General features: G+C 39.6%; 1 protein-coding gene across 5 annotated transcripts in view; it reads right to left on the bottom strand.

Annotated features, from left to right (window-relative positions):
• LOC131685645 (toll-like receptor 7) overlaps nucleotides 1–24781 on the bottom strand; it is a 38875-nt gene extending 14094 nt beyond the window's left edge. Inside the window, exons 1-3 of one of the 5 annotated variants that reach the window (XM_058969510.1) lie at nucleotides 23874–24781; nucleotides 22723–23229; nucleotides 15773–15933 (exon numbers count right to left, since the gene is read on the bottom strand). In XM_058969510.1, the coding sequence (XP_058825493.1) occupies nucleotides 15773–15933; nucleotides 22723–22844 (283 nt within the window). In that variant the 5' untranslated portion in view covers nucleotides 22845–23229; nucleotides 23874–24781. Of the gene's footprint in view, nucleotides 1–15772; nucleotides 15934–22722; nucleotides 23385–23873 lie in introns of all 5 variants that reach the window. The other 4 variants (XM_058969509.1, XM_058969511.1, XM_058969512.1 and 1 more) reach the window with 4 other exon arrangements.
• Between the last annotated feature and the right edge of the window lie 259 nt (nucleotides 24782–25040).

The following is a 25040-nucleotide window of genomic DNA, read 5'->3' as shown; positions in this document are numbered from 1 at the left end:
ACCGGAGACTAATAGAAACCATGGACTCACGAGTTCCTCATGGCTGAAGAGGTGCTAACTCATGTTGAACTAAAGGCTTAGGTTTAAAAGGGCACGGCAGTAATACTAGCCCTGGGGCCCGACACGGCCCTGATCCGAATGAAGTAATACATATTTAAGTGGGTCCAACATCACTTGGATTTACGGGCGTAGATCACTAATGACGAACCACAATAGCTTTGACCACATTGGCCACCTATGACGGATGTTGATGCCCCCGGGGGACTCGCCAAGTTCCTGAGCTAATGTCACACCAATTTTCCAACAAACTCTTAACCGATTTTTACGAACTTGATTACAAATGAAATATCTAATACTCCCATTGATTGCTATTGAATTTCATTCAGTTCTGACTTGATAATTCCGGAAGGTCCGAGTTTTGTGCATATTTCAGAACTAAAGCCGCTTCGGTGATGACTGAACTGAAATTTGAAATCCAAGCCCAAGTCGTTCTGGAAGTATGTTAACGAGCAGCGAAAAGAATCCGGTTTACCATCTTGTATGTCGTTTAATGGAGTTTTGGGCACCGACACTAAAGAAATTTGCCAACTGTTCTCCGACAAATTTTCAAGCGTTTTTTCCAACAAGCGCCTGCCACCACAACAAGTCGCCGCCGCCGCCAATTTAACTCCTTCTCTAGGACGAACCATCAACCGAATTTGTCGAAATTCATCTGTCTGGCACGCTATCTGTGGATGTGGCAATATGAGTCAACCGGAGACTAATAGAAACCATGGACCCAAGAGTTCCCCATGGCTGAAGTGGTGCTAACTTATATTGAACTAAAGGCTTAGGTTTAAGAGGGCGCGGCAATAACACTAGCCCTGAAGCCCGACGCGGCTCTCGACGGCCCTGATCCGAATGAAGTAATACATATTTAAGTGGGTCCAACATCACTTGAATTTACGGGCGTAGATCACTAATGACGAACCACAATAGCTTTGACCATGTTGGCCACCTATGACGGATCTTGATGCCCCCGGGGAACTCGCCATGTTCCCGAGCTAATGTCACACCAATTTTCCAACAAACTCCTAACCGATTTTTTCGAACTTGATTTCAAATGAAATATCCAATACTCCCATTGATTACTATTGAATTTCATTCAGTTTTGACTTGATAATTCCGGAAGGTCCGAGTTTTGTGCATATTCCAGAACTAAAGCCGCTTCGGTGATGACTGAACTGAAATTTGAAATCCAAGCCCAAGTCGTTCTGGAAGTATGTTAACGAGCAGCGAAAAGAATCCGGTTTACCATCTTGTATGTCGTTTAATGGAGTTTTAGGCACCGACACCAAAGAAATTTGCCAACTATTCTCCGACAAATTTTCAAGCGTTTTTTCGAACAAGCGCCTGCCACCACAACAAGTCGCCGCCGCCAATTTAACTCCTTCTTTAGGACGAACCATCAACCGAATTTGTGTCGATAATGCTGCCATTCTTGCAGCAAATGCCAAACTGAGAGCATCTTGTTCCCCGGGTCCAGATGGTGTTCCCTCGATTTTTGTCAAAAAGTGCATCAGCGGGCTTCTTGAACCACTTCGGCGAGTCTTCGAGCTATCACTCACTACTGGTACATTCCCTTCCTGCTGGAAAGCAGCGCACATGTTTCCAGTTCATAAAAAATGGGTGGGTAATGTCAGAGACATAACCGGAGTGAAGTAGAATACACTTTAGACTGTTTATATAAATGCTACAATTTTGACTATCTTCTGATAGGTTGTATTAAAAGCAGTTATTTCGTTATTTCTAATGGAAATACCGAAATATCGATACACGTACATCGAAATCTAAAATATTCGAACATATTATTCGATTCGTAACATCGAAAAGTTGAACAAACAAGTGACCATTGCTCAAAAACAAAACATCCAATCAGGAGTGCTGCCCAAGAAGAACGAAAAGAAAGCATAAATCGAACGCTGAAACTCGCAAATGAAATGCATAATGCTGTAAAAACTGTCCTTTTCAGGATGATCACACATTTTTGATCATGAACAAAATTGAAATTGCGAATCTGAATGGGTAAATCGACGAACAGCATTTCTATAGAGCAAATTTACCCGCCAAAAAACCATTTCCCGACAGGAAATTCTGTGCTGGAACAGCAATTTCTTTGCGATTTTGTCGTCTTTTGCACATACATAGTTTATTTGAAGTATTTTTGGAATTATCAAGTTGTCAATTTGCAACATTCTTTGAAAATATTGTTGAACTTTTATAAATGAAGGCACGAAAACGAGCGTTTGACCGTCGTCCAACTACCAGCATCAGAGAAGTAGCAGATCAGCATTTTTCGCTACATGGCCCGTACCAAACAGACCGCTCGTAAGTCCACCGGAGGAAAGCCTCACCGCAAGCAGTAAGCAACGAAGGACGTGTAAAAGTGCCCCAGTCAAGGTTGGCGTTAGGAAGCCTCATCGCTACCGAACAGAAACTGTCGCCCTGTGAGAAATTCACAGATATCAGCAATCGAGCGGGCCTAAATTCTGACCCAAAATAAACCACAAACCAACAAGTTCTTTTAAGAGCCAGCCAATTATATTCTAGTAAGATATAAATGAAATTTTCGTTTTCCATTGCCTTACAACCTCCCTCCCCCTTTCCACCCGGCTTGAATTACCATCAATCTTGATGATACTGTGCGGCGGGGGCACTTGTTTCCATTATAGTGGAAAATTTAGGTTCGCATTTTTCCCAAAAGTTTTTTAGCTGTGCAATTTTCAAGGAAGTTGTAGTTGAATTCAAAATAAAATAGTTTACTTCTATTGTCAGAGGTGGACCTTCCGACAAAAACTAGTCCGGCTCGCATGGAATCGAATTCTACGGACCAACCACTGCTTTCACAAAATCCGCTATTTTCAGTAATTGTGCATTCTACAGAATTAATCACAACTATTTCCAATCAGCACAAAAATCGAAGGTTTTCATTCAGTACAAAAGCAGATTTTCACGTTTAAAAAACAGGCAGCATATTATATTTTGAATATTTTTTTGAAACGGAGCACCTATATCGAAACGTTAGAAACATTCGATTCTTGTAAATTGAATCATTACACTAAACTGTCTACAAATCACAAATAACTTTTGATTTTGTGCCATTCTACGTGAAAGCGACGGTATTGTTCACAAGTGGCTCACTTACCATCCAACGCTCTTGACAAGCCACTTTCTGATGCTTGTAATAACAAAACTTCAATTTCATTCTTTGTCGATAAATTGATGGCCCTGAAAAGGGCCTTTTGTTTGGGCAGTGTTCGAAATTTACTTGAAGCTGGGGTATATGGTAACAGTTTTGGTGCCATCTGAGACGGCGTGCTTGGCCAATTCTTCTGACAGCAGCAAACGGACGGCGGTTTGAATTTCGCGGGAGATGCTGCAAACGAACTGAGCGTGAGCAACAGCATGCTGAGTTTTTATACCTGACTACATCACAATGTAAGCTCGTCCTTTTTGGTGTTGTCCTCAATATGTGTTCTTCGTAGCTCCACCCCTTCGTTGGTCGACCACATATTTTTGATAAAGAATAAAATTGAAATTGTGGTTCCAATACGGAGATTATCGAACACTCAGGGTAAATAGAGTAATGTAATACGGCACCTTGGTAAAACGTTTGAGAATTGACACCTTTTTTGAATGCGCCTAGTAAAAATGTTTTCCACTTCACTCGTTTGTTTCTGACCATATTTGCAATTTGCGTACTGAAATAAATCATAATTTACGGTTTAACCCAAATTGCTCTCCAGGGAGAAACGGTCCATGAAACAGAAAATGCAAACTTATTCTTTGAAATGATTTTGGTGGCCCTGAAAAGGGCCTTTTTCATAATGATACAAGTGAGTTCTACCTTTTCAACTTCCAAATCCAAAGAACGTCCCTGCCGTTTCAGAGTATAGACGACATTCATTGCGGTTTTGCGCTTGGCGTGTTCAGTGTAGGCCACGGCATCTCGGATGACATTTTCCTGCACACCATCAGCATTCGTAGATTTAATCGGAGATGCATTTTACACCACCACGGCGAGGATTTTATCACGAAGAACCTGGCGATGACGCTTGGTACGGGAACGCAAACATGATACCGCTCATTGTACCGTCCGGACGAGAATGTTGCTCGTGCGGTAAGCGAGCACCCACTGATACAAAACAAGCTCGCGTGACCTGTATATATAACATTCCCGTATGTAATGAAACGCTTACATACTCCTTTTTGACGGCTCTGCGTGAGATATGCTTGCAAATTGCGCATTTTTCTCGCTGTTTTCGAAGGATTTTCTAAAAATCCTTGTTTTGGTTTATTTATAGTAGTCGCACTAATTCCGAAATTTAATACGAAATACGTGCACGAATTTCCGATCAGACAGTGCAAAAATATTGCGATTTCGATCAGTAGAACGGAAGATATTCGCATTTCAAACCTGGGAAAATTTCTCTACTGGGATTTTTGAAACGGGACCCCATATTGAAACGTTAGAAGTATTCTACTTCAAAGGAAACAAATCGAACATTGACAATTATCGGGGAATCTCGTGTTTATGTGCCGTATCAAAACTGTTCGAGCTGGTTGTGTTAGATCCTATTTTCTTCCGCTGCAATCACTACATTGCAGATGACCAACACGGTTTCATGCCTAAAAGATCGATAACAACAAACCTGCTCTCGTTCACAACATATGTAATAGATGGATTCGCCGACGGATTGCAAACCGATGCTATTTACATGGATCTATCTGCGGCCTTCGACAAAATCAACCACGATACCGCAATAGCGAAGCTGGACAAACTCGCCATTCATGGACAACTTCTGCGCTGGTTTCGTTCCTACCTCGATGGAAGGCAACTCCAAATCAGCATTAAGGACTGTCTATCTGCACCATTCTTCGCTACATCCGGCATACCACAAGGAAGCCATCTCGGTCCAGTAATATTCCTCCTCTACTTTAATGACGTCAATATCACATTACAAGGACCCCGCCTTTTTTTCTCCGACGACATGAAAATTTTTCAACAAATACGAAATTAAACCGATGCCGATCTTCTTCAGAGGGAACTGGACAGCTTTAGTACGTGGTGTGATCTAAACAGAATGGGTTTAAATCCGAGCAAATGCTCAATCGTTACGTTCACGCGGAAACGCCATCCGACTCAGTTTAACTACCATTTCAAACCACATACTTCATACATCGTGGATAAGGCATCACGACAGCTTGGGTTCATCTTCCGAATAGCGAAAAACTTCAGGGACGTATATTGTCTTAAATCGCTTTACTGTGCGTTGGTCCGCTCAACTTTAGAATATTGTTCGGCTGTTTGGAATCTGTACTACCGAAACGGGATAGACAGAATCGAGGCTGTTAAACGCAGGTTCATACGCTTCGCCCTTCGGCATCTCCCATGGCGAAATAGATTTCAGCTGCCGAGCTATGAAAACCGTTGCCAGCTAATACACCTCGATACACTCAGCATTCGGAGGGACTTCTCTCGAGCCTTGTTCGTCTCGGACTTACTCACTGCCAGAGTGGATTGCCCTACAATCCTCGGACGTCTGGATCTACAAGCCCGCGTTCGAGCTCTACGTAATAACTCTCTTCTGCAAGTTCCGTTCAGGGGAACCAACTATGGTTGCCAGAGCGCTGTTACCGGACTCCAGCAAATTTTTAACAGTGTGGCGACGGCCTTTGACTTCAACCGGACGCGGAATGCGATAAAAGCGAAAATGTTGGCAATTTTAAAATGTAATTAGTTTAAGAAACCTCCATTGGGGCCAAGGGGCCTGTTGGTGAAGGTAATAAACATAAACAATAAACAATAAATCAATTGTCACTAATCTAGTCTCAAATGAAGGTATTTATGCAGTTCGGTTTTGGACCCCAAATCAACCCCCCCTCCCCCCAACTTCCTCTCAAACTCCTTCCCTCACTCTACCACTCTCCCCTCTCTCGGACCAACTTTACACCTGCATTCCCTTCATCCACCCCGTATACTAAAATAAGCTAGGAGGCTCCCGACGCATCCGCTCCCTCCCACAAATAAATTGTACCCCTCCCCTTCTCAAACACCACTACTTTAAAAATATGTTAACATGAATACAACATTGAACTCACGCTGATTAAGGCGAAATTAATATTAGATTTTTGTTTGTTTCAAGTGTGTCAGGTTCGTGACAGTCGTACACTTACCAAGTGTTATAAGAATGTAACAAAAAATTTCAACAATGTTATATTGAACGTAACCAAGTATTAAATCATAGTTATGATTAATAGGAAAGGCACAATTGCACTACTAGGTGGATTAAAACAGGTTTTTTTTCTTATCACCTATTGATGCGCTTTCTTTCAAAGGCAATTCTCATGCATCGCTTTACGGATTGGAAACAAGATACCAATAAAGAGCGTTGAACACTTTTCTTTCAATTGGTGAAGATTTTCACCAATTAGTTTAACAGTGATAAAATTGATAATGCTCGAAGTGTCATCGGATTTCGTAATGCTTTCATTTTGAGGAAATTGAAAAAACATTCCAATATGGCAATGAATAACGTTTTTATTGAGGCTGTCGGTATTTAGGTCTGATTTAATAACCTATCATTAATCGACGAAAGATATACACTCACTTATGCAGTATTGCGAGAGATAGGAAAGCCTTGAACTTGAATAAGGCGCCCGTGTCTGTGGCGTTTGGTTTACACGCGGATGTGCAGACAAACATCGAACACAAAATACAAACGGCGGCGGAGCTGATTTCCAGCAATGCTATGTTGCCGGGTGGAAGTAATGTTGCTTCCTCAATCTGTTTTTAAGTAATCGGTACGCATCGGTGCAACCAAACGGAAATTTAATGTTGTTTCAGTTTCAATGCGCTTGCGAAAATAATTCATTAAGGCTAAGTAGATATGCAATGCGTGAACGTGTTTTATGATGTTTGGAAATCGTCACTTCACTGGTAAGGGTGGAAGGAATAATACAAAGCTTTTAATAATCGTGAATAATTTAGCAAACCGCTGACGCACGTTACTGTTCGAATTCTGTCCGGTGAAGATTTATTTTATGTAGGGAAAGTTGTTGACTACATAGAATTACACATCGTACTCTACACGTGCAGAATTCCTTCCAAGACTGATAACAAGGGAAATTGTGTAAATAACATGTTGGCCACGTTCTATCTTGGGCGTGAAAAAGAAGAATGACCTAGGTAGCGCTAGCCAAATGAAACATAAACCGTATTGCTCCATGGTCAACACATTGGAAACAAAAAACGCTGAAAAAGAACGAGAATTTTAGGTAGTTTGATATAAATAGTTTGACCCGCAAACGTGATGTTGGGTAATTTATCAATGATGATAATTACCCCAAATGCATAATGAAGTATAATTTGACGGTTAGACAAAATGGCTCTATTAATAAAGAGTATGTAGGAAGCTTTCTAAGAATGTCAGCTTACATGTTTTAGGAAATTATATTGAAGCAAAACAATTCATACCTTACCTTCCATTTTAATACAAAAGCCGTTCACTGTAGAGCAGTAAGGGTGAATCAAGTAGTCGTTCACCAGTGTACCCTTCAGCAATCATTTGCAATAATTACCTCTTTTCCATCAACGAATCGATGCCAAATCATTTCAGCAGCAAAGAAACGTGACCTTAACGGGTCTATAAATACCATACAGTATTGCGCTCATGTACCAACATATAGGTATTTAGTGCACATATTGGAAAGGTGAATTTGTGACGATTTGCTCGATCGTTTGTCGGTCGTTGCATGCTTTATTATTAGTATAGACACGTTATTTCTTTGCAAACACGAACTCTGTACAAGTTTCGTGTTCAGTGACCGCTGGTGATGCTAATAATTATATTTATTTTACTGAGGTATTTAGCGTTGGCCGCAATATGCAAAGAGTAATCACGGATAAACCACAATAAAATGCTGCTTTTTCGCATATCTGATGTGCATTGTGCGTAGCGATTTTGCTCGTACGACGAAGAAGAATGGTTCAATTGTTCGTCAATCGATTGAGATATTAGGATGCAACACAACAGCTGCTGGTCGTGAGTATTCGTAAACAAATTAGATTTATCGAACGTTCGTTCGTTTTTGAAGAACTTAAAGGGCGAACACGAAATTATTGCGACACATTCAACAGGGCATAACTTTTTTACCATTGGGTAAAAATCAACCAAATTTTGCACACTTTCTCATTGATGTGTATTGTTTACATGCTGTCAAACTCGAAGTCGTGTTTTTCGATTCAACGAAAATGGAGGTGAACCATCGAGAGTCGAGAGAACAAATTCTTTCCAAAGACCTGGAATTTCCTGACCTGTCGCACCGGCAGTTGGGAAAAATGTTGAACATTCACCATTCAACCGTCTCCAGAGTGTTGAAGCGGTTCCAGGAGCAGTTGACGTTGGACCACGGCAAAGGAGCTGGAAGAAAACCGGGACCGGAGAACAAAAAGACGGAGGGAAAGGTGAAGCGGATGATGGAAGCAAATCCCAACGTCTCAAGCCGTGATGCAAAGAATAGAGCTGGACAACATACGTACAAGGTACAGAACTTTCCAAACCGCGATGAGCGGCATAAATCGACGGCTAAAACTCGGGCACGGAAGCTCTACGAGAAGATGTTGACAAAATATGGCTGCTGTGTGATGGACGACGAAACGTATATAAAAGCCGATTTTAAGCAAATTCCGGGGTTGGAGTTTTTCACCGGCAAGAGCAAGTTCTATGTGGACGACAAATTTAAGAAGAAGAAAATGTCGAAGTTCGCCTCCAAATATCTCATTTGGCAGGCCATCTGCTCTTACGGATTGAGGAGTGAGCCTTTCGTGACAAAGGGCACAGTAAATGGCGAGATCTACAAATCTGAGTGCCTCGAGAAGCGCCTTTTGCCGTTCTTGCAGCAGCACGACAAAGCTCCGCTATTTTGGCCAGATTTGACATCATGCCACTATTCTAAAAGTGTCCTGGAGTGGTATGAGGCCAATTCTGTCCATTTTGTTCCAAAGGACATGAATCCGCCGAACTGTCCGGAGCTGCGCCAGGTGGAGCAGTACTGAGCAATGATGAAGCGGGAACTTCGGAAGAGCAAGAAGACAGTCAAAAACGAGAAGGACATGTTAAGAAAATGGAAAAAAACCGAGAAACTGGTACCGGATGACACTGTAAAGACTTTGATGGATGGCATCAAGCGAAAATGCGTTTAATTTTACACTCAAGGCTCCATCGATTAACTTTTTTTTTATTTTTGAAGTAAATATATGTATAAAACTACCCTAAAATTTTGGTTTGATTTTAAACATTATAAGAAAATTAAATCTTATTCTTGATTATTAGGATATTTTGTGGAATCTTAAAGACCATATCCCCCTCGCCCCCTTAATATTGTGACAAATGTCTCAATATTAAGGGGACGGGAACAATTTTAGACCCCCACCCATTTAGCTTGAAATTTTTGACGTTGGTACTATGGGATAAAATGAGGAAAACCCGATTTAATCCACCTAGCAGTAAGATTAGACATTTCTTACACATATCACTGCTGGTTCATTAATTAGTTTGCAGAACTCACGAGAAGTTGGCACCCAACTAGAGGCGAGACGAATACAGTTTCGAGTCCTACATGAATAAAACCTCGAAAAAATTGAATACAATTGAATTGAAAAGAAAATAAAACAAAAAAAAAATAATATGAAAAATGATAAAGCAAAATAATGAAAAGAAGTTTTTAAAGTTCATAAAATAGATAGAATGAATAAATTAAATCAAACTAATAAAAGCAATAAATCAAATTAGTCCAGCTCAAAAGAAAATTAGACAATAATATATAAAAATAATAGAATAAATTTAAATTGCTTCAAACTAATACATTGGATGAGATGAATAAAAAGAAGAACTAAACATAATTAATAAAATTAATAAATTACTAGAACTAAATTAGTGTGCTGAATAAAATATATGAAATAAAGAAAAAAATATTTTGAAAATATAAAAAAACAAAATAAATGAACTGAATAAATTATCAAAATAAATAAAACAAATTTACTAAATAATATGGATAAAATCAACCCATTCATACCGAACTTTTTCCAAGAGTAGCGCATATAGGGTTCCAAAACCGTTTTTCTTCAATAGTAAACACGAAAAACCTATTTTGATCAAGATAGGTGCTCTAGCAGTGCTAGAAGCTGTTCAATTTTTACACATCTCCTGCAATGTTTTCAATAGTTCAATAGAGCGGAAAAGGTAGTCGAAGACAGTGCAAATAGATAGGATTAATATGTTTTCAAAAATATTTTAAGGCAACTAAGATATATCAAAATTTAATTGTTCACCGATAACTGAAAATGTCTCTGGCAGCACTGCTCCAGTGGAATCCAATCAGAACATTTGCAATAACTTCGGTTCTACGAATAATTCTTGTAACTGTTTGCTGTCGAACGTGAAAAATCTTAAGGAACTAAAAGAAGTAGATTTGCCATCGGTAAAATTTAGATACCGATTCAGATTTTGAGACATTTAGTCTCGATTGAACATTTTACCATTAAATCGCACATCATCTCCAATAAACTATTATTTAATTTACTAATAAAGTTATGGATGGCTTTCGAGTTTGTCTCATCAGAAACCGACACTAGCTTATTGCCGGAATGATTAGGCGCCGGCGTAACGCTAAATCCTAAAATGAACAAACGGATGATCTAATTGCATTTTTAAATAAATTATTATTGAAATATTATTTATCAGAATCATTCCTTCCGTTCAAGGTCCGGACCCCTTCCATAACTCCGGGCCCGGGGGAAACACCCCGTCCTCCTGCCCACTCGGTATCTGCCTGAATAGGGCCGGGATAGGCATTTTATCCTACAAAATAATTTTACGAACGAAATTTACCTTGTCGAACATTAATTTGATTTTGAGGTTGGCAAAGCTGTATTATTGTGCAACATGAAGCCAAACTGTGTCGCCATTCACCTCTGATACAGAACTTCTATTTCTTATCATCCCGCGTTACCTGACTCAGTTTCGCTTCAGGCAGGAGCTGCATTAATGAAGATCTGTTGGTCGTATGCTGAAAGGGAAGGGGAACAAACGACGCGCGCGTAGAACCGTTAATATATCCGTCATACAAAGTAACGCTTTCGGTACAGTTATTGCTCATTTTAGGCCGCTTAAATCACTCAAACCACAAATAAAATCGAGTTTTCTGTTGTAGCTGCAGTTTGTCTACTACACTCAATAAATGTTTTCGAGATTATTTCTTTTTTTCCTTTGCTACTTTTCCTTCTGTAAAAAATATTTGAAAAAATATCGATTGAGTATGTCGTATGTCTCAAGACGAATTTCTCGCTATTTAACGCAAAGTTCAAGCTCAAGCTCAACGAAAACTAAAGAAATCTGTAAATGATCATTGAAGTGTCAATAAGAAGCAACACTCCCGATGGCCGGCTGTCCGGAGTTCAAGTTGCTAGTTTCGAATTCTTGGAAATTGATCGCGAGCGACTTTCTTACATATTGCAAAGATCATACCAAGACATAGGGTAACCAACCAATTTTGGACCCCTAGAGGAAGTGAAATTACGTGAACGTCAAAAAAGGTTTGCTTGCCTATGTTTTTTAATGCAATACATGCACGAGTAAGCTCCAAAATTACTGTTCTTGAAAGAAAACTGCTAATGGATGTTTTATACATTGACATAAACTCGAAAATGACATTTATTCACAGCATGTATTTTTCACATTTCGGACCCTTCCACACTAATTTGGACAGTGTTCCAAGCATATTTTGGACACACTAAATGTGACTGAATATATTTTGGAAACAATGAAGTTTTTTCTACTAAACTGACCTACTGACTCGTTCTCTTTGCAGTATATTTAATGCATGAAAGAAGAACATAAGGAAATCAGTGACTGCCAATCAAAAATGGTACATTAATCTTTATATGGAAAGCTGATTGCATGAAGTATTTTTTTAGTTCTATCATTTTGAGAAATAGAAAAACTTTCGGTACAATTAGGTTACTCCAGATATAACAAAGCAGCATTAAATGTTATGCAATAGAGTTAACAACAATATATTTCGTGTAGCAATCCATCTGTTGCAGTATTATGCAGTAACATCCTCAAGTGGATGATAAATCAAGGTTCAAAGTTCGTCAGGAATGTTCTTGTACTAAATATTATTTTTTAATTCTTTTGTTTACGAGGTGGTTTCTTGTTATTATTTCTAAGCTCAGTTTTTCTTTGTTTCTCTTCCTTTGAGTTCCTTTTTTCTTCAGCTTTCGCCTTGTGGTATTCAACTGTTCGGCGCAATGTTAAAACAGCAGGACTACGTCGCTTGAATCGTGATGTTCCTGTTCGTGTGAGTGTTTCAGGCGATTCTAGGAATTCAGCAAGCACACTCTTAGATTTGTCAACATATAGCTCGTCGAATTCAAAAAAATCGAACTACAAATGTTCTTCAACATGCATTTCAGAAGTCTCCTCATTGGTCATATTATGGTCTTCAATCAAATGTTCCTCAATCGTTTGGTTTTCGACATCCATTAGTTTGAACATTTTTAAATAATTTGACCAAAAAGAGCAAGCGACCTACCGTTACGAAATTTTTCACTTTTTGATAATTCTAACTCGATAAACAAATAGCTGTCAAGAAAGAAAGTCGAGGGGTGTCCAAAATAAGTTTTTATCTATTTTTTAAGACATATTGTGGACACCATTTATTTAAGATTTTTTAGATAAAACATTACGAAGAAACCTTTTCAAACACGTAACATGCATAATACCAAGTCAGACAAACTAATTAAATCGATAAAAAATATTATAATTGTACATTTAAATCCAATTTGAAAATGTATCATTTCCACCGGTTCCTCTTGGCTATCGTTGAAACATGAAACGTTTTCGGTGATATTTTTGAAAACTATGATTCTGTTTAATTTTAAACAATTAGAGATGAACTAATGATATTGAAACTTAATAGACAACCCAAGGGATGTAATTGCTGCATCAAACTAAACGAATGCAGAGAAACTTGGCAGTGTAGGAGGCAAATACATTAACAGGGTCCAAAATATGCAGGGGTCCAAATTAGGTTGGTTACCCTACCTCCTGTCTTTTCCTTTTCCCTTTCCTACTGAGAATCGTGGAGATGCAGAGGTAGTTTCGGTCTCAATCAACAGCGAGTGTCGAACTAACATTCCTTTCCTTCCCAGTAGAACAGCATTGGACATAACCAGCATCGCTGTTGACCATTTCATGAAAGTGTTAATTCAGTTAAAAATGCACAATGAGAATAATTTGCTCCTTCCAAGCATCATTTTTTAGTTCATTGTACATTTTCACTCACTCGGTCAATCCCAAAAGCACCTTTGTCGGCATTTCCTCCTATGAGTGCCAGATCATTCTAGTATGAACAATCGGACGAATTAACTATCCGAACATGCCAACCATTCGTGTAACTTACAAACTTGAGATCAAATAAAAACTTTTCTGTCGGATGTGTGTCCAAAAATGTCAAAGAATTGGTTGCATTTTTCCTAGCACAATTGTTGCATTCTAATCAGAGTACTGACTGGGCTTTCCTAACTCAATTTTCAGATGGCTAGTATTCAGTGTGCTGAGTATTATTCGTGTGATCTTTGTGAATCCGATTACGTAACTAAAACTCAATTATATGTTATTGTTAGGTAAATCTGCGAATAATATGGAGAATGTGTCCACCGAGCTATTACAGTCTGATTCCTAATTCCTGAAGTGCTTATACCAATGATGACACAGGTTTGATTTACATTCTAATAATGTAAAAATACAATGAAGAGCCAGCGTGGACAATTCCAATTCCACCATCTACTCTCAATGGACAAATTTGTTTTAGTCGTATCCCACATTCCTCCCCCAAAGTGTATATGGATGGCTCCAAAAATATGTCCCGAAATTGCCAACCCGATATATAGTGCTAAGAAAATTGGGCTATCATTGTACCTTCAAATTTTACATTAATATAGAATTTTTTTTCGTATTGGTTCATTAGTACTCTAAGGCTGGTTGAACCTTAGCAAAAAATAGATATAACCAATAAGTCATAAAAGCTGCTAGCTGAGAAATACACAACCACTTTTGAAGCCGATACTTTCTGGATTGGTATTTATATATTCTTGCCTTTGCTAATAACATATATTTTTTCAGGCCATACTATACGAATGAACATTTTAATGTATCTTAGGTATATCTGAACATTTACATATACTGATTGAAATCGGCTCATTACTACATTGAATATATGAAAACGAAGTAAAAGTTTGAATCATCCAACGACCAGAAATATTTACCTATTAATCGATCTCAGAACATCAGGGTCAAAAACCACTCGATTGCTGATAGTATTGAAACATCGTTTCCTGTACATTGTTCCATTTATGACGATCAGTATAAAAACTAAACCATGGCTATACCATGAATAATACATTACCGCACGTAGTAAAATTTAGATTAACACCAATCCTGGTCAGGTACATAACATACAACCAACATACATAACTGCGAGGAACTCCATCAAGTAAACCATCGCTTTGCATATTACGCAAGTTTTCGAAGTGTCCATGCAAAAATCAATTTTATATATCGTACATCATGCTTTCCAATGCAATTCATGCATGGCAGCGACTTTCAATCAGTTACAGCGGTCTCGTATTAACTACCTGCATAAAACCATCCTATCAATTGTGTTCCCAAACTTCCGTTACTCACGCATCGAAAGCATATTATTCTCCTCTATTAATCGTGAAAACTTTTTATCCGTCGATTATTTCTTGTTGGATGTAAATTGAAACATTTCATAACCGCTCAAGTTGGACACACTTTCGTAGCTTATGATTGGATCAATCGCTTGTATCCCTTGATGCCAATATTGGTAATAAACAACAACGCTCAGTCTTATGCTCAGTTTTTGACAGAACTGAATTACGTTTGTAAAGCGGAAAGTTCTGTTCATTTCACACACAATTCACTAACAGTGAGAGTTTCGCTTGGAATAGGTCGAACACCATATCGGCTTCCGCTTTAGTACGACATTAAATCGCTTTCCCAGCAACTATGTCTTTTGTGTATGCTTTTGTCGCGGACTTTGTGGGACCAGCGAAAGCAGATGAAAAAAATGTGACCGAAAATATAGTTAAACAAGAAGACATGTTGTGAAAGTTCAGAAACAACTTGGTAAAATCTGCGGTTGTTTGATGTTTCTTGAAGACATACCCGGCAAATACACACAAATGGGTAATTCCGCAATTACTAGTGTCGAAAAGATTTATAGAATCCTATTTTGTTGAAACAAACTTATGCACTGCAAAAAGTGGGTGGAAGACGAATAATCGATCGACTGGTTGAACCGGTGCAGAGTGCACAAGTGGATTAAATAGTTTTTCGATGCCATTGAAATCATTCCACTGGTGAACCGTCTATGCTGCGCACAATGACACAGCAAAATGTGCAGAAAGTCTTGAATGCTGCATGAACAAATAAAACGAATGAAACCATCAGCAATACAATGAAACAACAAGAGCAAACCAGGGAAATTACCAAATGAAACAAGTGCCACACAACAATAGACCGCCCGGCGGCGCATGTGAAATCTTAAACGAAACAAAACGACAGCTCAAGTGGGCTGTTGTAACATATTCATGGACCTTTTCCACTTGTACACAAATTTGTATATGATCTCCCCAATTACTTACTTATTTTACACCGCTTTATGTGCAACTCCTCCACCGGCAGTCGCAGACTGGCCAGATTGATGAAAGCCACCGACAGGCTGGCCAGATTCGAGTTCTCGCATGTAACGTAGATTCCATCGTCCGTTCCACGTGTACAGACGCAGGGGTACAGGAATTTTACTCTGTAAGAGAAAATAAATAGTATCAATGTTGTAAACTGCACAGAAAAGTAGTCTTATAATGTATTATGTAGTCAAAATATGCATCATATACAGGGTTTCAGCGTAAAAAAACTTTTTTTTCGGATTTTTTCTAGGAAATTTAGGTAAAGCAAATTGATCAAAACTTCAGTTCACTATAATGTATTTATTTCAATAACATGCTGTAATTTGTTCATGTAAAAATATCGAAAAGCTAATCGGTGACAAAGCTTTTTGTGGAACGTCTCTGAAAAAACACGATTTGCGGTGTTAACTGCCATTCAAAAACTACATAATCGATCTATTTCAAATTTTTCATACACATTCTATGTAAAAAATGCCTAATCCCTACGTTAAGTTTTCTAGATAATTTTTCAATTTAAGGGTTTTTACATTTCTTACAAAAGAAATGTATAGAATTCGCTTAAACTTTGAAATTTTTTTCCGAGGCCCGGAGGGCCGAGTCTCATATACCAATCAACTCAGCTCGACAAATTGGGACAATGTCCGTATGTCTGCATGTGTTTGTGCATGTATGTTAACTAATGTCATGTAATTATCTCAGCAACCGCTGAACCGATCTTAACGAAATTAGTTTCAAATGAATGCCCTAACGTTGCCATTTGACAATATTATTTTTGTTTTTTTGATAAGTTGTTTACTTTCTGAGATATGGATGATTTTGTTAAATCACAAAGGGTTTAAGGCGAATAACTTTCGAACAAAGCAATATAGTCGCGCTATCTGGAAATTATTGGAAAGCTTGTAAAAATACCTTTCGAACAATCTATAGATTGTCAAAATCCGTTCACGAACGGCGGAGATATTAAACATTTTGTATTTTCATTCCTCGCTTACCAATTTCCACTAACTAAAAATGAGATCGTTACATACAGAGTATTGCTTTACGGGTGTTTTAGGGCAAAACTAAACCGATTTTGAATATCCGGGGATGAAAACGCATCTGCATGATCCAAGGAATTTGATTGCGTAAACATTTTGTGAATTTACTTAATAATTAATTAACTATTTCTCAAAATTAGTAGCAAGTTTTCTTCAAAGACAAAACAATGTGTAAATTCACTTCAAAGCAAAAGTTTGTCCAGAGTTGATGTATTTATCCGTTGGATTAAGCATTGCGCTCAGTCGTGCGATAGACGTTGAATGGTATATGAATGCACAGATCGCCAAGTAATCCACCTAGTAGTGAGAAAATAGCTTTCTAACATAATTCATATTCATATTATACTCATAGCATCACCTAGAGCAGTATTTTTGAATAACAAAATTCTAGTGAGAATTTATCCTTTTTTGCAAGATTTATGTTATACTAATTATGGCGTAAAAATTATCAATTGCTTTATGTATAATAAAGATGTAAGGAATCAAAATGTCGCACTATATACAAATTTAATGTCACAGCACTAACCATAATTTACCATTCCTCACTTGTCGCCCCTCCCCACCCCCGATCTCTTGTATTTGTGGTCTTGGCAAAATTGCACAACATTTATATTATGAGAAAACTATAACTTAACAACAAAGCAAAGCTATTTTTTAGGCATTTCATTGATTAAAGGCCGAGAAATTAATGGATTAGTGAGGCACCCTGCTTAGTATGGTGAAAATAGGCACTTTACCCTACGACTCGTAATTTCAAGTATGTTCGTGTCTCAAAAGCAGTCCAGGGACACTTTCAATGACCACTGTCTTTTCGATAAATTTAAATACTTATTCTGGTAGTTTCAACCATTCATGTTATTGGTTTGTGTAGGACTCATAAACCCATATCTTCAGATCGAGAATTCCGAACGAAACAATTCGCAAGTGATAAGGATGGGTGGAAAGAGACTGCATTGTAATCGACTGAATGTACGGCTTCTGTGTCATTGACAGTAATTTAATTTCCAACATAACCTAGACACTTGACAAATCATTTTTCAGATAACTGTGACCAAAAAGACATTTTTTAATTCCAAGGCAAATTTCTGGTTTCTAGAAACACTAGATAATCTTAAAACGTCCTCAAGAAAAGAAGATCGAAAACGTGCTCTTTGCAATGGGATTTTCACAAAGACTTCAGAATATTCTGAAGCAATGGTTTTGGAATTCGTGAAATTAGTTTTATTCAATTACTTCATTTAACTAACATTTTTAAATTTTATTCTATATACTCATTTTTTCCAGATCATTAATTTCATATTATGTTCGATTTGTTTATTTTGAAAAAACTTGAAAAATTTGAAAAAAATCATTTTGAATATTTGACTTATTTTAAATATATGATCATTTCATTTTAATGATTTTTTGCATTTAGCATTGTTTTGATTCATTTTGTTAATCCGACCTTCATTTTGTCTATTGTATTTATTTTATTCTTTATATGCATTCCGATCAGTTTATTATCTCATGCAAAATAAGAATAATAATTGATAAGAAATCAATTTGATTTATATTAATCATTCTATCTATTTTATGAATAACTTTTTTTGCTTCATAATTATTTTAAATTTTTTTTATTATTTTTCTTCAATTTATTCAGTTTATTCGAAATATTATTCGTGCAGGACTCGAAACTGTGCTTATCTCACATCTAGTTGCTTGCCAACTTTGCGCGTGTTCGGCAAACTAATGAATAATACAACAGTGATATGTGTAAGAAATGTCTCATCTCACTGATAGGTGGATTAAATCGGTTTTTTTACTGATTTGAATTCAAAATTGCTATTTTTCACGAAAAAGACCCTCGACGATTATCTTTAGCTTACTCGGTCACATTTCGGCTGGGGTCGTCGAGCTTTTAATATTCGCCATCACGACTCGGTACGCGGCGCCTCCGGAATTGGCGTCTTCTCGGCATAGCAATGGCAATTTAACTTGCAAAATCTGATCTCCGGTCTAGCTTCCCGAAACGCTACCTTGCTCTTCTCTATCTGGCTCCGATATTGCTCTCTGAGCACGCCTTCTGGCTCTGAGACAAGAAGCGCATAGCGTACTAAGCGTCGCATTCCACCACTAAGCTGGACGCCATTTATTGCGTGGTTCCAGTTTTCGCGGCATTGTGGCGTCACAAGCCGCCACAATCCTTCTTGTTAGGTCATGCGTATACGTTTCGCATACTCTCCAATCCATGTTCGCCGCCAATGAACGACTACAGAATGTGACGTCGATGATGGACTCCCTCCCGTCTCTTCGAAATGTGCTAACAGAACCTTCATTGCACAATCGTACGTCTAACTTCGCTAGAGCTTCCTGCAGGATACACCCTCTTGTGTTGGATACTCTACTGCCCCACTCCACAGCCCGGGCGTTAAAGTACCACCAATGACTAGCGGCTTCCGACCGGTCAACTGCTCTGTTAACTGCTTCAGTATCAGTCTGAACTGCTCTACAGCGTAACAGCTATACACGAAGACGCCATTGATTTTAGCGATCACGTAGCCATCGTATAAGCGTTCTATCACTTCTTGAATGGGGAATCTGCCCAAAATCTGTATCGCAGCTGTTCCCGATCTATCCACCACCAGATACCAGGGGCGGCTAAAACACTTTACGCACGAGTGGGTAGAAAGCATAGGGTGAGGGGTCCATTAGTAAGGATTGTTTCCCTTTTCGCAATGCACACGCTTACATTACATTCACATTAAATCACGTTCGTTTATGCAAATGGAATTGTGGTACATCGATGTTATCAAATGTGTGTAGTGCGAGATACATGCGTTGTGCATCTAAATTTTTTGAAACGGTTCAAAATTTCGAGTGGGTAATTACCCACTCGGTTATTTTCGAGTGGGTAGTACTACCCATGCTTTCCGCCGGCCCTGCCAGTTACCGTTATCAGAAAGGGACTTGACACGGCTCCTGAACCAAAGCGACATCACACATCGTTTCTGTCGTAGACTGCCACAACAGTCGCTGTGCGGTGTTACATTGATTCAGATTTATCTGTGTTATCCCAACTAAAGTTGGCATGTAGTCGCCTTCTTGTAGACAGGGCATTTAAAGCCACTGTCCGCTGGAGTGCAAAGCAAGCACTTCGGCCTCTGCGTGCAGTCTCTCACAATATGGCCCGCCTCCCCGCATCTCCAGCACATCCCGAATCTATCCGGGCATTCGCAAGCCCTTGCTAAATGTCCAAAGCTCAAACACTTGAAGCCTTTCTCCGCTTGTTTATTTACTCTTGGGGCGGCTCTCAATGGACATCTCGACCATCCAATCGTAATTTTGCCTACCTCCTGTGCCTTGTTTGCAGCGGTTAGTGGTAAACAAATCATCGCTGTCTGATTTTCTCCGTATTCCTTCGTTAATCGTACAGATTGCACTGCTTCGTCAGTGCACCTCTCTGCTCGTCTTCCGTCGCGATTTCATCAAGGCCCATGCACACAGTCACCATTTCCGGGTTAAAGGCTTTAACTTCAGCCTTTTCACCCGTTTATTTTGTAATAGTCTTCTGCAAGGTCGACCTGCTAGTCGTGCGATTCTTCTTCAACTCGAGGAGCATCTCGCCTTTTTGGGTACGCCTGACTCTTACCACGTTTCCCCCCAAATCCCTCAGCTCTGGATCTTCTCTGACCTTCTTGGACAGCGCTACATACGTCGTCATGTCATTGGATTTGACGAGCACTGCTTCTCCCTTTGGTGCCTTCTGACGAACCGAGAGTTTTCCTTTCCTGTACTGCTCCCCTTTTCGCTCCTCATTCTGATTTTGCTGTTTCCCATGTTTCTCCGTCCGACCTACAACGGCACTTCAGCATTCTGCCTGTTTGGCGAGGTCCTTTCTTACGGCAACAACAGCGTGTGCTTCTTGGGCCCACCTGGTCTTCCGTCTTCTGGCGAGGATCTTGTCCTCTTTGGAGTCACGGGAACTGGCGTATTTTCCACTCCAATCTGCTTCTCCTTCCCTGCTTCGGGGGGGGGGGGGGGGGGGGGGGGCTATGAAGATAGTAGCCTTAGCCAACGCCAATGCTCGCTCAGCCATCCGTGTTGCCTTGTCATACTTTCCTTCACACCAGACAGTAGCGCCTTTCGGATGTCCTTATGGACATTGTTAGTCGCGTCCACAAACTTGTGTAGCTCTTCCACCAAGCACTTCGCTGCCACTACTTTTGGCGTCTGTGGGATGTAACTCATCCCACTCTGCTCTGGTTGTTGTTGCTGCTGCTTCCCCTCCTCCTGCTCTTGCTAAATGATTTCAGCTGCTGCTAGTGGTGGTGACCTCACCAAACCACCTCTGGCGAACGGATTCCGTATGTGTGTTTTTTTTGTTCTGCAATATTTTACTCCAGGTCGCTATATCCACTCGTTGGACACAGTCGCTTCTTGTGATCCCATGATTATCTACACGAGCAGTGATGTCATGCTAGTGTTGGCACTATCCTTCATAGCGAGTAGTGTTAAGAGCCGGATCGGCGCAAAATCGGGAATGCTCCAGCCGAACCTAGTACCACCAACTAAATGGTAACGAGTTTTAAACGTACTCGGAGACCTGCTAGGGTTTTGTCAGGACGGAGGCAGCACTGATGTTTGCCTACTCGCCATTTCAAGTTAATGTCATCCTTCCTCACTCAGGGAGTATAACAGTACACCTGTCAGCCCAAAGTCGCCGTGCAGTTCGTGACCCGTGTCCTGTCCCTTGACGTTGGCCATGGCCATGGATGTTACTGGCGTCGATCCTGATGTGCCGGTTAGCAATCCGTTTGGGCTAGAATGCTTTTATTGCTAAGATCTTTGATTACTGAAATCTTAGCATCTTAGCAGAAGCAGCACAGACTCGTTTCGTCGGAGCTGCTTTTGCGTCGTACGGCTGACCAGGGCCCCTTCTCCAATATTCATTGACGTTTTTTTATGAATAAACATTATGTTTTTAATAAAAAATACTGAAACCGCTGAATTTTTTTTAACTACATGACTGAAAAAATTCTCATTTTTTATTGAACGCCCGTTACATAAAGATGCTTATTCTCATCCTCATTCGAAAATGAGCGGAACAATTTAGCTGGTCGCTCTTTTAGCAGTACTGGACATAACGAACATGTGGCATAATAATTTTTATCTGCCGGGCTTCATCGGGCATTTTTTTTTTTGATTTTATTATGTTGAAAGCGACACCTTCAAATGCAGTCTTCTTTACCCGACGACGTAGTAAACCTTAGTTGGTTTGTGTAGAACTTTGACTATATACATTCTGTTAAGCAAGAGAATGTGTGGCCTATAGCGATACCAACCTATTCTTTTTAATGAATGAATTAAACCTTTGTCTAGGTCATAAGTATATTACCCATCAACCAAAAAATACGCCATTCAACTAAAACACTTTCCGACTGACTAAAAAGGGAAATATCCCATTCCCGATAGCATTTAGCGAAATTTAGTAAAATGAAAATTGGTGCCTATTCTACCGATTATCAAACTTTAAACCTTATTATAAATATTCACTAACACTTTGAAAGAAAAAAAACATAGTCAACGTAAGTGGGGTTGTTCATTTCCCGCGCGAGTTATATCAAGTTCAGTGAATGGTACTTTAGACAAAATAGTTGGCATGTTTCATAAAACCGATTGAAAAAGTTTGCTATGTAATATGGCATTCCCAAGCAACCCGATCGCTAGTACTTTGGTTAGCCCAAGTTCAATACTTCCATTGGATTGCAGTGGTTTACAACTTTTCCCAGCATATTGCACAAATGGTTCGGTGACAGCAGCTCGCGAAAAGGTAAAATATTGCTAAACTAAAGATATAAAACAAACTGTTAAATGTTGAAACATACTTACTTTTCCGGACATGTGTACTTCGGCCCAGGTGGAATGTATTCCGCACGAGCAGTCTGCAGTTGGCTCAACAGAAAGATAATTAAAGTTCCCAACACACCGATCGCCAGTCGGTGTTGTTTCATTGTTGAAAAATATACAAACGCTAATCACCTTCTACCTTCTATTCACTTAACTATCGCACTTGCTGTCACTGCGCTTGCAACACCACCGCCTATGCTAAAATGGTGACGCTTAGCTTTTTTCAATGGTTCTCTTCGAATCTCTGCTGCACCACGGGCAATACGCTGATCGATCGCCAGAAACAGGAATCACAGTCGTCAGTCATGCGGTGAATCGGTGCGACCTTCAAGATCATACTGACGGAGATTGTTTCCGTTTTTGTTTCCAGCTAGGCACAACCGGGTGGGGCGCCACGCGACACGATCACTCCTGGCGGCTATGCAATATGTACTGACTGTCGAAACCGATATTGTTTCTCCATTCTAATTCTAGACTGAACGAATGAAACTGAAAGTAAAACATTAACACAATGGGCCCAGCTACGAGCTACTATGAATAGACCGGCTTGAAATCAGGTTTTATCTTATATGCTGCAGAAATGTTTGAGCCCCGGCTTAAGTGATGATGGTTCAATAATTTTTCTGGAATATTCTGACCGGGTGCTGAAATTATTTGGTCAAAGGGAAATAGTGGTATTACTACAGAGACTTGTGCAACTATGAAGATTACTTCATAAAACTGGCATCACGCAAGATCACATATAGCTTTACATGAGCTTCTCCGTTTGTGAATGAAAGGTCTGCGTGATCCCAAATCAATTCCATAAAAATCCAATAGAAAATGGAACAAATATGCGATCATGGGCAGTGTTTTACAAACAAGCATTTAAACGGGGTGTACATCATGTAACTGGCTACTCCGAGTTAAATTGTGAGTACGGTTGCTATAATCAACTCAGCATTTGCCCCGTACTGCCCATAGATTTGTTTTACTGCTGTCAGTCATTTGTTCAATGGCTCGGATAAAAAGTATCTACTAAAATAACCTACTACCGAATACTGCTCACTCTCTGCATCATCTAATCTAAATCACCAATAGAATTTAACGATGCATCTCTAAAACAACCACACATAATTTATGATTTTGAGTACCGAATCAACACGGCGTGCACCTATCCAAAATGTACGGCTTCTCTCCATGTGAGTTCAACGCACACACTACTATATGGTAGCACTGCAGCAATCAAGGTTCGTCGCCACTGACATTCAAGTCTCCCGTTTCACGCGTAGTAAACCTCGATCGGCCACCAGCTAGCTTACAGTTTCGTCTCGTTGCTTAGTAACACGGCGAAAACGAGCAAAAATTATATATTATTTAGATCGCCTTTCCTTTTTTCAATTGGGCCATTTTCTTCGTTCACACTAATTATTCATTTACGATCATATTTTCCCCCTATACACTTCACAGATCTCCATCTGACGGATTGGTAACAAACAGCCTGGCCGTCGCTGGAGCTTTAGTATGTTTTTTTCAATCCGCTTGTACACTGCACTTCAAGTAATTAATTCAGCCAAACACTCCTCGCGTCGACGATATTACAATGGTGGGGAGATAGTTACAAGAAATAAAACTACTTTTTAACGAGACTCGATACAATTCCTTGTAATCATGGATACCTCGACGGGTCACTAAGAAAATAGCCGATTCAATACAATCAAGTTGAATGAACACTAAAAGATTGAATAAAAACGATTGCCTAATGTATATGACCTTCATATGCGTTAACACGCAAACTGTTAACAGCAGGCCAAGTCCGAAATGGGATATATTGTGTAACTCTAATAGCTCTTTTGTAAGCGTTTTGCTGAAATCCAACTAAGTCACTGCTTATCCCGCGTTCAAACCACCCACCTACGACACGATCAGTACACCACCATTTGAACGCACTGCGCAATGAGATCAATTATTTTGTACAAGAGTACAAATACTCAGCGCCGATCGTCAGCCCCGAAGATTAGTTACGGTTGGCGCTGGAACTAGCAAACACGACCGAACGCGGCGAATGTGAAAGTGGAACTGAGGCGAAAAAGTCCAAAGCAAACCCACGGTATGGTGGCCCCAACTTCACTCAGTCTGTGTCGATGTCTTGGGCTCTTCACCCGACGACTTAGCGCACGATCGTTTTTCTACTTCTCTTTCTTCTTCCGTGTTGTGAATGTCGAAAGCAAAGAGAACACACAACAACTACTCTGGGCTCATGGGTTTCGAAAGGTAGGTCGGTTGATTTTTCTTATACTGTTTGGTTGACGTTTATACGT

The sequence above is a fragment of the Topomyia yanbarensis genome, chromosome 2 (genome assembly GCF_030247195.1).
Source record: "Topomyia yanbarensis strain Yona2022 chromosome 2, ASM3024719v1, whole genome shotgun sequence".
NCBI classification, from domain to species: domain Eukaryota; kingdom Metazoa; phylum Arthropoda; class Insecta; order Diptera; family Culicidae; genus Topomyia; species Topomyia yanbarensis.
The sequence above is the reverse complement of the archived record's forward strand: the minus strand, read 5'-3'. Positions and strand labels throughout refer to the sequence as shown.